The sequence below is a fragment of the Trichoplax adhaerens genome, genomic scaffold, assembly GCF_000150275.1.
Source record: "Trichoplax adhaerens TRIADscaffold_5 genomic scaffold, whole genome shotgun sequence".
NCBI classification, from domain to species: domain Eukaryota; kingdom Metazoa; phylum Placozoa; class Uniplacotomia; order Trichoplacea; family Trichoplacidae; genus Trichoplax; species Trichoplax adhaerens.
The window spans coordinates 3,744,617-3,758,430 of record NW_002060947.1 but is presented as its reverse complement, the minus strand read 5'-3'; the positions used below and the strand labels follow the sequence as shown (position 1 = coordinate 3,758,430).

Sequence of the window (13,814 nt, the reverse complement as noted above, 5' to 3'; positions counted from 1 at the left end):
TGTTTGACCGTTTAATCACTATTTGAGTTATAGAATTTGTATTATGGTGTTTTCTTAATTAGGATTCAGAATTTAGTAAACAGTTCAATCCTGTTATTGTGCTTGGAAATTGAAACAAAAACTAATGCAGGCTCAGATAATGTATTGAGAAACCCGCAAGATAATATAATGAAGATTCTGCTTGGAAATCGTGAAGAATTTGATAAATTAAGAGAAAAGGCATGCAGATGGTCATACAAAGAGGTACAAAAAATTTGAATTAATGAGATATTCCCTATATCTATACCGCAATGTTACGAATTTTTATATATCAAATAAAAATGTCTTTTCTGCTCCATATCAAATTTAATATTTTGAAATCATAAATTGTATTCATCCATTGTTTTAGTGGTTGATTTACCCATACTTCGAAGGTATTATTTCCTTCGATGAATCGTGGTTACAGGATTATTATATATTCGCTGATGAGCCTCAAAAGGCTTTTCCATCCTACATTAAGGAGATGCTGTTTGTTTCTTCTCTCGGTATGAGAGTTGTTAAATGCCATAATGAATCAAACTTGTCTGATTCAGAGAGTGACATGACAGAATATATCGAAGACATTACAGATTCGTCAGACGAAGATTATGAGTTACTAGACGAACAGGCTACGCCCGAAAACCATTCTCTGGCACATTGCAGTTTTATTGAATCCATGGAAACTAGCACTAAAGTTTTAACTTCAATATATGATAACTATTTATCGCGCAATGATTGCCTGCTAGATATTATCTACTGTCAGGAATTATGCAAACTTACGATAACATCAATGGAGTCAGAACATTCGTATATGGTAATACATTTAATGATGCTTCTATGTAGACGTAAATGTAAAACATTTTTGGTATACTTTACGAAAATACATGAACAACATACGTCATTTTAAAGGATTATTAATGTGGTATGATTTTCTCTTTAGGTGAGAAAAAGCCCCATTATCTCAACTGAAACATTTCTTAAAAAGGTGTTAGAGCTTATTAAAAGCAATCTTAGTGTATTAACTGCAGAAATTTCTGAAATCGATACTGACTATCTCATTTCGGAATGTTACAAGAGGTAATTTTAGGCAATATCATGATTTTAATGCTGCCCCTTATTATTGTAACCGTCTTCAAGTTTTGCCATAATAATTATAATCTCTACCAAATAGATCAATGGATAATGGAGGAATATGGCCTTTTGTATATGTAGATTTGTGCGGTTCGCTCCGTAAAGGGATACCTGTTACTCATATCGATCAAATTGTATCTTCTGATTATATTTCAAGGTGCGAAATCAGTAGCTGAAAATTTTTGAGAAAATATTTGCTAATCCTGTACGTGATTTTCTGCTGTGTGATACTTGTATTTTTGCTTGTGCAGGGGCTTTATGAACATGGGTAACATGCATACTTTGCAAGTTATTGTATCTTATTTAGATTTGGCACAGAATTCAAAGATATTAGAAATGTGCTTTAATCAAGTTAAAGCTATGTTAAACATGGAAATGGAGGTATCCGTAGACTGGTTGCTACGTAAGTACTCGTTCTATTAATTATTATTAGCATGCACTGTATGTTTTATCTATGTTTTAACGGTAGCTCTAAAATGATCTTTACTATCGCCGCTTCTGTGTGATTACATATAGAAATAGGCTCATACTTAAACGTCATATCATGCGTATTTAAAACTATGCAAAAGCAAAATCAAAATCCAACATCTATGGTCGATTATATCGCAAATGTAATACGCATGCTGGGAGCTCTTAAAGATAATCATTTAGACATCTTCGCATTTCAATGGTATGCTTTATTTTAGTATAAAATAACCGTTTAAGAGGCTACATACATATATGATAAATTTATTGCAATTTATTGTATCTAGCAATATCGATGAGCTTTCCACTGGAATAGTCTCCTTAAATGAAGCAATGATATGCTTTATAAATAACGCAATTTCATCTGGAATAATTTTGTTCGACGACTTAATGTGGGACTTTGCATTATGCTGTACTGTGGGTTGGCTTCAGGTAAGTCTATTAAGTATTTAGGATAATGTTTATAATGATTAGTCACTACAATACTTTTATTTCGTATTCTTTTCCTTACATCTTAAGTATAATTGATTGTGACCACTGCGGTACTGTACTACCGTTATTTAGCAGTCTAAAAAATACGATTTACGCATGTCGTTTAGAATCCAAGTAATGTAAAATATTACTAAGTTTTTTTATTCTCATATATATGAACAATTGAAAAAGCATTCTTATCATAATATTTCAGTCATGTCAGAATGCAAATGAATATAATCGCGGCGCCAGTTTCTCAATCATAAAGATGAAGTTCTTTAATGAAGCTTTTAAGCTCCTTCTGTTGATGGATGGTTGCCTAATGCATACGTCGACACTTTCGGCAAGACGACGAAATCAACCCTATATACCGTCAAATTTGAAAATGGAGTGGTCAGATGTTTACAGGGAGTCTGCATTTTCAGTAACGATGAGCTACTTCCTGCAGTTAGCTAGTACGTTATCTTCTATTGCCAGTTTTAATTGCTAATTCAACTTTTTAATAAATAAATATTTTTTCAAGCTGCATTAGATTCCTCTGGAATAGGCTTCAGCAATATGATTCCATTATCGTATCTATTAAAGAATGTATCAGCCGTTGCTTTGAAAATGCCAGTTACCTTTTTGAACTCTGATAACTTTATCTTGATTCTCTCTGAAGTTTTGTCATTTGGTGAATCAAGTTCTAATTCGTTGTGGGATTATTTATGTCCATTAATGAAATCGCGCCCTGTCTCAATTTCTGTGACTATCTTCCATCTCTTAATGAGGTTACAGGATCGCCATAAATTTAATTGTGTCTAAGCAATTCGTTTTAAATTTGTTGTGCACAATCGTACTGATATCGTTCATTTATACGATATAACGCTATTAGGACAGTACCTCGTACAGTTACGATGGATGAAGAGTCTTTATCTGAGGACATTGATGATATGACAAGGTACTGTCTAAAATTTCAGAGTTTAGCAAATGAAGTTTAACTCTTACGTTGTCCTTGATTTTCAGGTCTCTACCAGCTGCTCTACTTGAGATTATCAATTCTGTATTAAAAGTTATTCAAAGTATACCTACGAAGTCAGTAGGTAAGGGAGAATTAAACGAAGAAGAATTCAGTGACAGCGATCAAAGATCGATTTTAAGTTATCTCCTTTCATGGCGGTTAATTATCGAGATGATTTCCAAATCTAGTCTTAAGGTATAACACAGCTGGCAATTAATCAAATATTTTATACCATATTTTCTTTTATTATTCCAACTGAAACATTGTTTGTAAATTTCTTTGATTTTTATAGCTACGTTTACTGTATATCGCTTACTTAAAACAATGTACCTCCGTGACGATGTTATTGGATACTCTATTTTACATCATGCCGTCAGCAAAACGGAGTATAAAACCACATGCGAGTACGAAGGAAAAGTGTATTTATCTCCAACTTGGAAATTCTGAATATACCGTTCAAGAGTTATTCTATGAATCATTGCATGTTGATGCTACAGGTTTGTAGTCATAGAATACAGTACAGTATATAATTACTTGCTGTTACTGATACTGAAGTGTTGTATGTTATACGTTTAGATTGTAAGTCATTATGGGAACTAATTCAAATGGTATCGTGTATGGTTTGCTATAACATCATGCAATACATGCCGGTAGTAGTTCGCCAGTGGTGGAATAGTCTAGAGAAGAAGCGAGCAATCGATGCAGAAAGGTATTATTCAGTTGAATATTTTTAGAAACTGTCAGCATTGTTATGCAAACAATTGTCGAAATGGTGCTTACATAATCATACATATACTGTATCATTAATTTTTAGGATATAGCATTTGATAAATTTATTGCTTTCACCATCTGCACTACGAAATGCTTTTAATTTATTGTTTAAGTGAATTCTTAGTTGTGTAATATCGGTGATGCCTGTCGGATATTTTTATTTTGAATATGTTTAATCGACATTTAATACACGTACTATGCAAAATTATTTGTTCTAGGTATACCATAAACTATGTTAGTCCTTCTTTGGTCCGTAAAGAAATGGAATTCGTGCAGAATTCATCCTTAGTTCTTGATAACATGGAGGTATTATAAAATGAGTATACGTTTATCAAAGACTTATGATGCTGTTGGAAGTGATAAACACATTTTAGGTTCTGGATAGTAATTTAGAACTAATTTAGTTATACTTGACTAGACAATGAAATTTAATCGTAGAAAATTTATATATTCACGTCCGGAAACTGCTGGTTTAATGAATATAGATAAGAACAAGAACTTCGCTAAATGAAGTCATAGCTACATATACAATGGGTGAAGTATCGATGGAGCTAATAGTTAGACTTGCCGCAAATCATCCTCTCCGTACTGTTATTGTTGAGACTGGACAGAGAATTGGTGTGCCTATTGGACAATGGCGGAATTGGATATTGCAAATGACCACCTTTTTGTCAAATCAAGTAGGGTGATATCGTAGCATTAGAAGCCATTGCAGTATTATTAAATACGTTATTATATTAAAAGGATATGTAATAATATGATCAAGACTAGATTCTACACGATTAAAAATCAACCACTTATGTTACTAATGTAATTCACGTTATATTTTTATCGTAATGTCTTGTTAAACGATCTTACAGAATGGAACTATAATTGATAGCTTGGCTTTATGGAAACGTAATATTGACAAGAAATTTGAAGGTCTTGAAGAATGCATGATTTGCTTCTCTGTAATACACAGTTCAAACTTGGCATTACCCAAACTTACTTGCAAAACTTGTAAGAAAAAATTTCATTCAACATGTTTGGTAAGTTGCTATTTTTACATGGATGTAAAAATAACTTTTGCAGTTTACTTGACAGTTATGTTGCTTTATTTAATTAATGAAGTAATTTGGCTATATGGTAACATTAAACTGTTAGTATTATCAATTTCAGTTCTGACATTTGCTTTTCAATATTTTGATAGTATAAATGGTTCAATACCAGCAATCAATCAACATGTCCCTTATGCCGTAGCCTCTTCTAAAGCACGAATTATCGTATATGCATATATATATATATACATAAGTCATGAAAATTCTTACGGGATAACTAATTTTATACTAAAGTTAATTAATGTATGTGAAGGAATAGTGCTGCCGGGAATCCTGCAGATATCAAGATCGGTTTCTGATTTATGGATATCTTATCACATATTATGCTAACTTGGCACAGTTTATCAACTACGTCAGGCTATAACCAACCGCAGTAGCTTGTATTATACTGTAATAATATATAAATATTTATACATCTGAAATCTCCATTAACGATAGATTTATGTAAGACTCGAATGTACAGTTAATGAATATTATTATACGTATATTTGACTATCGGGTAAAAAGTATTTGTATAAGTACTTCATCCTAGGTTTCGTAATTGTCTTATAGTTTGAGACTGAATCGATAAAGAGACACATGCCAGATTGTAGCGTTAGAAGGGTCATAATATTGTCTACCATGGTTACATTAATCTCTATTTCGATATTTTTTAATAACAAATACGTGTAATATCTACGTATGTGGTATTTATAATTGAGCAATTTTTTACAATTATTATTAAAAGGTAGATATTCTTGTTTGATTTGAGTGTTATTGCTGTTTGAAAATTGATGATGATTGTTCACTGCCATCGAATTAGTCGCGCATTGTCGCTTCTAGATGCGTTTGCCTGTGCTATCCTTTAGTTTCTTGATGGAGCTTGAATCGTTGGTGATCTCTTTATGCGTTGTGAATCACATATCTACTGAAGTTGCACTACGCGTATTTAGTAACTGATGCTGTAGTGTAAGTTTAGTAATTTTTAGAATTACCGTAGTTGGTAAGTTATAAAGTTATAAGAGATATTACTGTACTGCATTTTAAAATATTGATATCTTTCATCTTTAATTATCTGCACAACTTAACGTAGTTTATAAATTTTGCGTACAGTATAGCTGTAACAAACTCTATTCCTACGGTTACAATTTTCTGGTCAACTTCGGGTGATGTTATGAGGTTTTTAAGTTCAATTAATTACAAAAAACACCGAAGAAACTACAATATTGCAGCAGAGTATAACCGATAGGATAATACTTTGACCGATTGAGTACAAGTATAGTAAGAATACTAAACTATTTGCAATGGCATTTCGCTTTTCAGCAACCTAGCGATCTCCTTTACAGAGTACAGTACTCACTCTGATTCAGTTCCGTACTCAATACTGTTATTCAGCGATCTCTCCTTTTTTTTAGACTGACGACTCGCTCATTTCCATAACAACGATACTGCCTGTCGACAGTGCCCACCTAGGAGTCTATGGTAGCACGCGATCCAGCGTACCAAGGCTGCAGTCTACTCCATATTAGACGCACTTTGGCAATAATTAGTGATATCATCCTCTATTAAGAAGAGGCTGCTTTGAGTACTGTACGTCCTGATCACTTTTTGTATTTTTCACTTTGGATGCTATTCCGTACCGTGAGAAGAGGAAGTTAATCCCTCGCTGCCTATAAATCAGGAAAAAAATTGGAAAATTGGTGAACTCTACTCGCAAGACGGAAGATTTTTCTATCGATCATCATAAGAGCTATGGCAGATACACAAAAAGCAAATAACTCAGCATCTGGGTATGTATAGTGAAATTATATCTTGATCAAGAAACAGATCCTACTTTCATCCTAGCTTAGCGTTTGTTGAAAGTCTACCAAATATTCAGTTTCTAGCATTGATATGATAGACTTCTAGTATTAATGAATGCAGCTTATTAAATGTGATGGCTTTATGCAGCTATTCTTAAGCTATCGGCAAATCCTTGCTGATCTTTTTTGGTATAGTTTCAGTATTTGTACAGTCTATAAGAGAAGTTTTCTGTAAATCTTACAGCACCACTATATCAGTCGTAGAATGATGATGTAAAATAAAGAGATAACAAGCATAGTATTCCCTAATGATTGGTGTCAAGATGATGCTATGATTCTTCATTAATTCTCCATTATCGACGTATACCGATGATTGCGATATTAAGTAATTTATCATAAACGCTAGAAATGAGATTGTAGCGTAGTTGGATCATTTCTCCAACCATCCATTCCCTTAATAATAGTAGAATCAAAAATTATGACTAGTATACTGTAATCATCGATTAAACAGAACAGTAAACAGTAATAATAATGACTCGTATAATTGGTTATCTCTGATTAGACAATCCTGGCTACTGTGCAATCAGTTAGTTCAATACTAATTCAGTAGCAATCCATTCATATCCCATTATCGATGCCCGTTGCATCGTCAAAGATGATATAGATAATCCTAGAGGAATTATTTGCTATTTTAGACATTGAATTAATGCTATAGCGTAGTGATATGTAGATTGAAAAATTGGACTACTTATCGACAGAAAAAAAAAGGAGCGCAGATAATGCAGTACTTTCGAGGACTGTACTACAAATCTGATCATCTGATACTCTTTCTTTCCTATGGATAATTAGTTATTTCTCAGTTTTAATTTATAAGCAAGTTTAGTATTACTGTATAGTATAAATGCCTCATTACAGTAATTAATTAATTATTGTTATGCTTTACGACAGTAAAATATACATTCTAGCCAGTTTTATATACTATTTGTACGAATATTGTATGCAATCTATGTTTCAATTGGATTGATATTTCCTTTAATGAAAATTCCTAATCAGACGACGACCACAGTATGCATAATGCAGCATGAGACTGTGAAAGTATAAGTACTAGAAGTAGAATGGTAATATCTTCCAGATAACAACTGTAGAACACGTATTATTGTACGTATCTGAAACCATTAATGCTAAAAGGACGCTACAAAGATTTCATTTCCTTTGCCATCCTAATACTTACGTTAATATAAAGCTTTTGGATGCACTATAATTAATTGGCTGCAGAGAGATTGTGCGATATTCGTTTTCATACATGTACGCGTAAACTGCGCTCAAGCATACGAGTTCTGCAATTATTTCAATCATCTACTGATCATGATTATAGCTAATCTAACGCATAGAGACTATTGTTACTAGTAGCGATAACATTTCGGACGTTGATATAGTATATATGAGTACAGTATGTTAAATCGGTTGGTATTTTAAATGTGGGAAGGCTGTAGATAGGAAAAAAACGTACAAAAGAATAATAAAATTGACCCGTATATATTTTTCCTAATACTTTCGATACAATAGATCTGGTGATCAACCTTTATCCAAGAACGCTCTCAAAAAGCTAGAAAAGGAAAAGGAAAAACAACGAAGAAAAGCTGAAGCAGAAGCAGCTAGGAAGGTAAATCATTATCCTATCTAACATGCAAGTGTCCAAGTGTAAAAATTCTAGCCTAGATCTATATCAGTAACATAATGAAGAGTATCAAAAATATATATGCGTACATTACCGGTATTGTAATAACGAGTGAGACAATGAAAATATTACTTAATTCATCTATTTCTAAAGTAACAGTATTTGTTAGTTGCTATAACTAATTCTGTTGCAAGCTGATAGCACGTGAAGTTTTGCTACTGTATACTTTAAAACGCAGAAAAAATGTTGGTGCATAATGATTTTGCGCTCATTACTGATATTTTATCTCTACAGGGTGCTGAAGCAGCCGAAGCAGATGCAGAGGTATGTACTGTAGCACTTCATGTTTTGTAACAAACTTCAACGGAGTAGTGATTAGTAACAGTTATAAATGATAGATTTTAATACTATCTGATACAAAGGAAAGATTTCCGCTCATTAATTCTATTTTTGCAGTCCTTATTTCACATATTGTGTTCATATTTATTGATAGTAATATAGAGATGATACAGCTATTTACTTTAGCAGGATTATCAATTTATATGAATATTAGACAGTTATTATTGGTATTCGCTGTATTACACCGAATTTATCCAAGTAGTACCAATAGTACCGGTAGTCCGTATTTTACTGCCGATATTAGCCGCAACAGAGATAAATCACTAAACATGATAACGACAATACTGTACCTAGTGCAAGTGAAACGTTGAAATTGGTATTACTACAACCCTATTTAAACCCTTATGCTTTTATGCCAGCCTAGCGTCATTTCTTTAAGTTATTAAGCAGTTAAATTGCCTTAATCAGTCGTGTGTTAGATAATTATAATTACGACAAATTGCTACAGGATTTATCGATATCTGATAGCTTATCTTAATTGTGTGTCCCATTGTTACTCGCCTATTTCTCTTAGGATGTTTCTAAAGACAATTATGGGATCATGAAGTTAATACAGTCGACAGAGAAAACAGGTACTACCTCTTAGCACTATTGTACAGATCTTGCAACACTGTATATATTTTTTTACGACTACAAATAGAACTAAGTTCATATAGTTATAGCTACGTTCTCATATCACATTTTACACCAATCATGTTGCCAAGTATGTTCCATGTATCGCACTGTGTACCTTGATATGATATAATATTCACAAGAGACGCAGAATAATGTAAGATGAAAGTAATGTTATCAAACTTAGTTCCAAACTTTTTAAGTATCTGGACAAAATTCGACATTTTTGTACAGGTCGCAAATGGTCCAAGATTCGCGATTTGAATGAAAAAGTGGCGGGACAATCTGTGCTTCTTCGAGCTAGATTACATAACAGCCGTGGCAAAGGTCTATATTTATGGACAATTACGAAAAATTTATTTATAATACACGTTATTATTCTAATAATTATTAACCATCATAACTTATATTACACTATTATAGGAAAACAATGTTTCTTAGTTTTAAGGCAACAAAGTTACAGTATTCAAGGTATTGCAGCAGTTAGTGAAACTGTCAGCAAAGCCATGGTTAAATTCGCATCGAAGTAATTATTTGCTTTTATTAATCTATCCTATGAGCATGTTCAAAATTGTATCATTTTACTTTGTCATGTTATTGCACCACATTTTTATTGCTTAACTGATTGCATGTATTACTTTGCTTATTAACCAGTGTAAACAAAGAGTCTGTTGTCGATGTCGAAGGTATCGTCAAGGCAGTTACAACTAAGATTGAAGCATGCAGTCAACAAGATGTTGAATTACATATCAATAAGGTAACGGTTTGAGAGAATACTCGTACATACGTATTCTTTATTTATACAAGTTATAATTATTTACCTGTATTAGTTACATCCTGCAACTGATTTGTCCTTATATATTTGGCTATTTTAGTTGTTTGTTGCAAGTCTTGCCGCTCCTAGATTGCCATTACAAATTGATGATGCTTCTAGAAGTGTTGACCAATCTTCTGAGGTATTCTAACAAAACCTTAAAATTTAAATTTTTCTCTATTTAGAACATTTGATACTAACTACTGCTCCTACATAAGTGACAAATAACATTGATAGTACTGTTTTTCTTAATAGCAACAAAATCTTTAATATAATTGATTTTAGGATAGTTCTTTGGCTCATGTCAATCAAGATACTCGTCTTGATAACCGTATAATCGATTTACGGGTACAGTTATAAGAAATTTTATTAATTTAAATTATGTAGACAATTAGCTAAATAGATAACTTTGTACTATTCCTGCTTACGGTTTTAGACACCAACTAATCAAGCTCTCTTCAAGCTTGAAGCAGCTTTATGCAAACTATTTCGCGATCATTTAACTTCTAAGGGATTTGTTGAAATTCATACTCCAAAAATCATTTCCGGTTTGTGAATTGATTAATTATTAATAACTACAATAGATATTTCTCAATATCTTTAAATTATTATTAAATGCAATTCTTTAATGTGTATATTTTTCCCACTAGCTGCCAGTGAAGGCGGTGCAAATGTTTTTGAAGTATCTTACTTTAAAGGTAAGGAGTAACTAAAAGGCATTTCCTATTTAAACATTTCGGTGTAACATAGGAAAATTTGTTGCGTAGGAAAGGCTTATTTAGCACAATCACCCCAGCTATACAAACAAATGGCAATTGCAGGAGACTTTGACAGAGTCTTTACTGTAGGAGGAGTCTTCAGAGCGGAAGATTCTAATACTCACAGACATTTATGCGAATTTGTTGGTTTGGACTTGGAAATGGCTTTCTACGAACATTATCATGAGGTATGGTGTATCTAGCATTGTTATATGTTGGGAACTCCAGACGTTAACTTTCATTTTAATATCATCGTTACACCGAATAATACCTGATGTTTAGGTATTAGAAACCATCGGTGAATTATTTATCTCTATATTTAAAGGTTTAAGAGACAAGTAAGTTGAAAGAATTACTTGAAAATAGTTATAATTACATTCCACTGCAGTACAATTAAAGTATAAATTATGACTTCGTTTTAGTTTCGCTGAAGAAATAGCTGTAGTAATGAAGCAATTTCCTGCTGAGCCTTTTCAATTTATTGAGCCGACGTGAGTATTTGTGTAATAAATTTAACTCTACAAATTTAATTATCAAGAAGTATATTTTGTACCGTGGCTGAAAAAGATTTTATTTATTACAAATAATCATTCTTAGCCTCCGATTGGAATTTCCTGAAGCTGTTTCTATGCTCCGCGAGAATGGCGTAGAAATAGGTGATGAAGATGATTTGAGGTAAATCTAGCATTAGTATATGAAGATTTTGCTTAAACTTTGCAATTCTTCTCACCGTGATACTTAAAGGCAGTTAACTGATACTATTCGTAATACAGTATATAAGAACACATATTCGTTGTTTTTTAATCAACATCACTAATAAAGATCGTTGATTAAATTGTGTGTTGTTCTTTAACAAATCATCAATGTACTGATGTCTAACATTAACAATAGCACTCCTAATGAGAAATTCCTTGGAAAGCTGGTGAAGGCTAAGGTAACCTAACCAATTGTGGCGTTGCTTACGATTCTAATCATAATTTTTTCTGATAATAATACTTTACTTGACTTATGTATTTAGTATGGAACAGATTTTTATATGCTTGACAAGTATCCTTTGGCAGTTAGGCCATTTTATACTATGCCGGATCCAAATAATCCTGTAAGTTTTCCTAACTATTGTTCTTATGATGAAGTTTAATATTACAATCATGTGATACTCGGTATGATCGTTACTATAGAAACAATCAAATTCGTATGATATGTTCATGAGGGGCGAAGAGATCTTATCGGGTGCTCAGCGAATACACGATCCCGAATTTTTAACAGAAAGGGCTAAACTCCATAGTGTTGGTAAGGCATTACGATTTTTATTATGCTTGACTAGAAAGGTAATTTAGTCCCCACTATGACAATTTCAGTTAGTCATATACATCGTACCGTGTATTTCACTTAGACTTGGAAAAAATTAAGGCTTACATTGATTCCTTCAAATTTGGTTGTTTCCCTCATGCTGGTGGTGGTATAGGTTAGCAACATTTACGTACTATGTTGAAAAATTTTATTGCGCTATATTTATTAATTTATCTCCTAACATTAGGAATGGAACGCGTGCTGATGTTATATCTTGGATTGGATAATATCCGGAAGACTTCGATGTTCCCGCGTGATCCAAAACGCCTGACACCATAGGCCGTATATCTTTGACAATTGTCAGACTTATAAAAACTATGCAAGTATTACATTGTCGCCAGCATTTGCATAGTTCTGACTAGTACTATAAACAGAATTGTATTACCTAATTTCTGTTTACGTACAAATACGTTAATTGACTTAACGGTCATAATATATTGCAATGTACTTTTATTTTAAAGCGTAGTGAATCATAACTCGTTACGGTATCGAGGTGCCTTTTCGTATAACCATAATGAAAATTAACGTAGAAGGTAATAGTAATAGTAATATGGCATTTTTTAATGCAAATGCTGATAACATTTTTTTGTAATGTTTTGGGCAGGCGTTAACATATCAAGTATTTTAATTTAATACATCAAATATCATGTGATAGTAATAAAGCCTATCTATTCTTTGTGATAATATCTTGCATTTAAATTGCATGAAAGGGTCATAAATAGTAATTAATAATAATAGTTTATAGTAGTTCTTAAATGTGAGTTTTACGGTGCACACTCGAGAAAGTAAGTACGGCATATAAATACTCTGGCAGTTAATAAAGCCAAGTTAACATCGATTAATAACAATATCCTTCTTAGATGAAGCACCCAATTATTATTATTGTATTATTTTTATGTAATCTGAAATCATAGTAATGCCTTCATAGACTACTATGCATAGCGGTATCGAATACGCTCTAAGAGTGCCCCCTTTTTTAACTACAGATAATAAGAAGTACTTATTCACTTAGGAGCAACGGCTCGCACATATATAAGTTTTGTTATAAGAAAGTATATTTAGGTTACAAATTTTATTCTTCAAGTCAGTTACTTGTTTTTCGTCAACTATTTATGAGATTTTAATATCATCCAATTCACTCCTATTAATGCAGTAAAGCAATTTCAAATCTTAAATTATAAGATTGTCAATGCAGTGAAACGCATCTATTGTATTATTTTCCAAAATAATACAATTATAGCATAATGATTGTTATTAATAGCACGGAGACATTAGCTTAAAAATAATTTTCTTGAATCTCTGGAATTAGAAAGAATTTAAGGTATAACAGATACTAGGTATCTATCATAAATTGAAATCATACAATTTTTCAGGTTACGTGAAAATATTTTAAATTAGATTGTATTTAAAGATACATGCTGAAAGAATGTAATTACTATGCCATACAAAAGTTAAATTTGTACGTAAAT

The 13,814-nt window shown here is 32.4% G+C and overlaps 2 protein-coding genes across 2 annotated transcripts; both read left to right on the top strand.

The window, feature by feature from the left end:
* Nucleotides 1-4,341: 4,341 nt before the first annotated feature.
* Nucleotides 4,342-5,105, top strand: TRIADDRAFT_25333 (uncharacterized protein; the record flags this gene model as incomplete). Its single annotated transcript, XM_002112859.1, has 3 exons — nt 4,342-4,536; nt 4,717-4,884; nt 5,046-5,105. Coding segments are annotated over 3 exons (423 nt in total), but the record flags the coding sequence as incomplete, so codon positions are not given.
* Nucleotides 5,106-6,684: 1,579 nt separating this feature from the next.
* On the top strand, nt 6,685-12,624 carry TRIADDRAFT_56497 (uncharacterized protein; the record flags this gene model as incomplete). Its single annotated transcript, XM_002112858.1, has 20 exons — nt 6,685-6,722; nt 8,301-8,397; nt 8,707-8,736; nt 9,326-9,383; nt 9,658-9,750; nt 9,847-9,949; nt 10,078-10,180; nt 10,299-10,379; nt 10,523-10,585; nt 10,674-10,785; nt 10,888-10,935; nt 11,005-11,183; nt 11,278-11,333; nt 11,418-11,486; nt 11,593-11,670; nt 11,887-11,929; nt 12,014-12,094; nt 12,174-12,285; nt 12,389-12,460; nt 12,533-12,624. The coding sequence occupies 20 exons, from the start codon at nt 6,685-6,687 to the stop codon at nt 12,622-12,624; spliced, it is 1,608 nt and encodes a 535-aa protein (XP_002112894.1).
* Nucleotides 12,625-13,814: the final 1,190 nt, after the last annotated feature.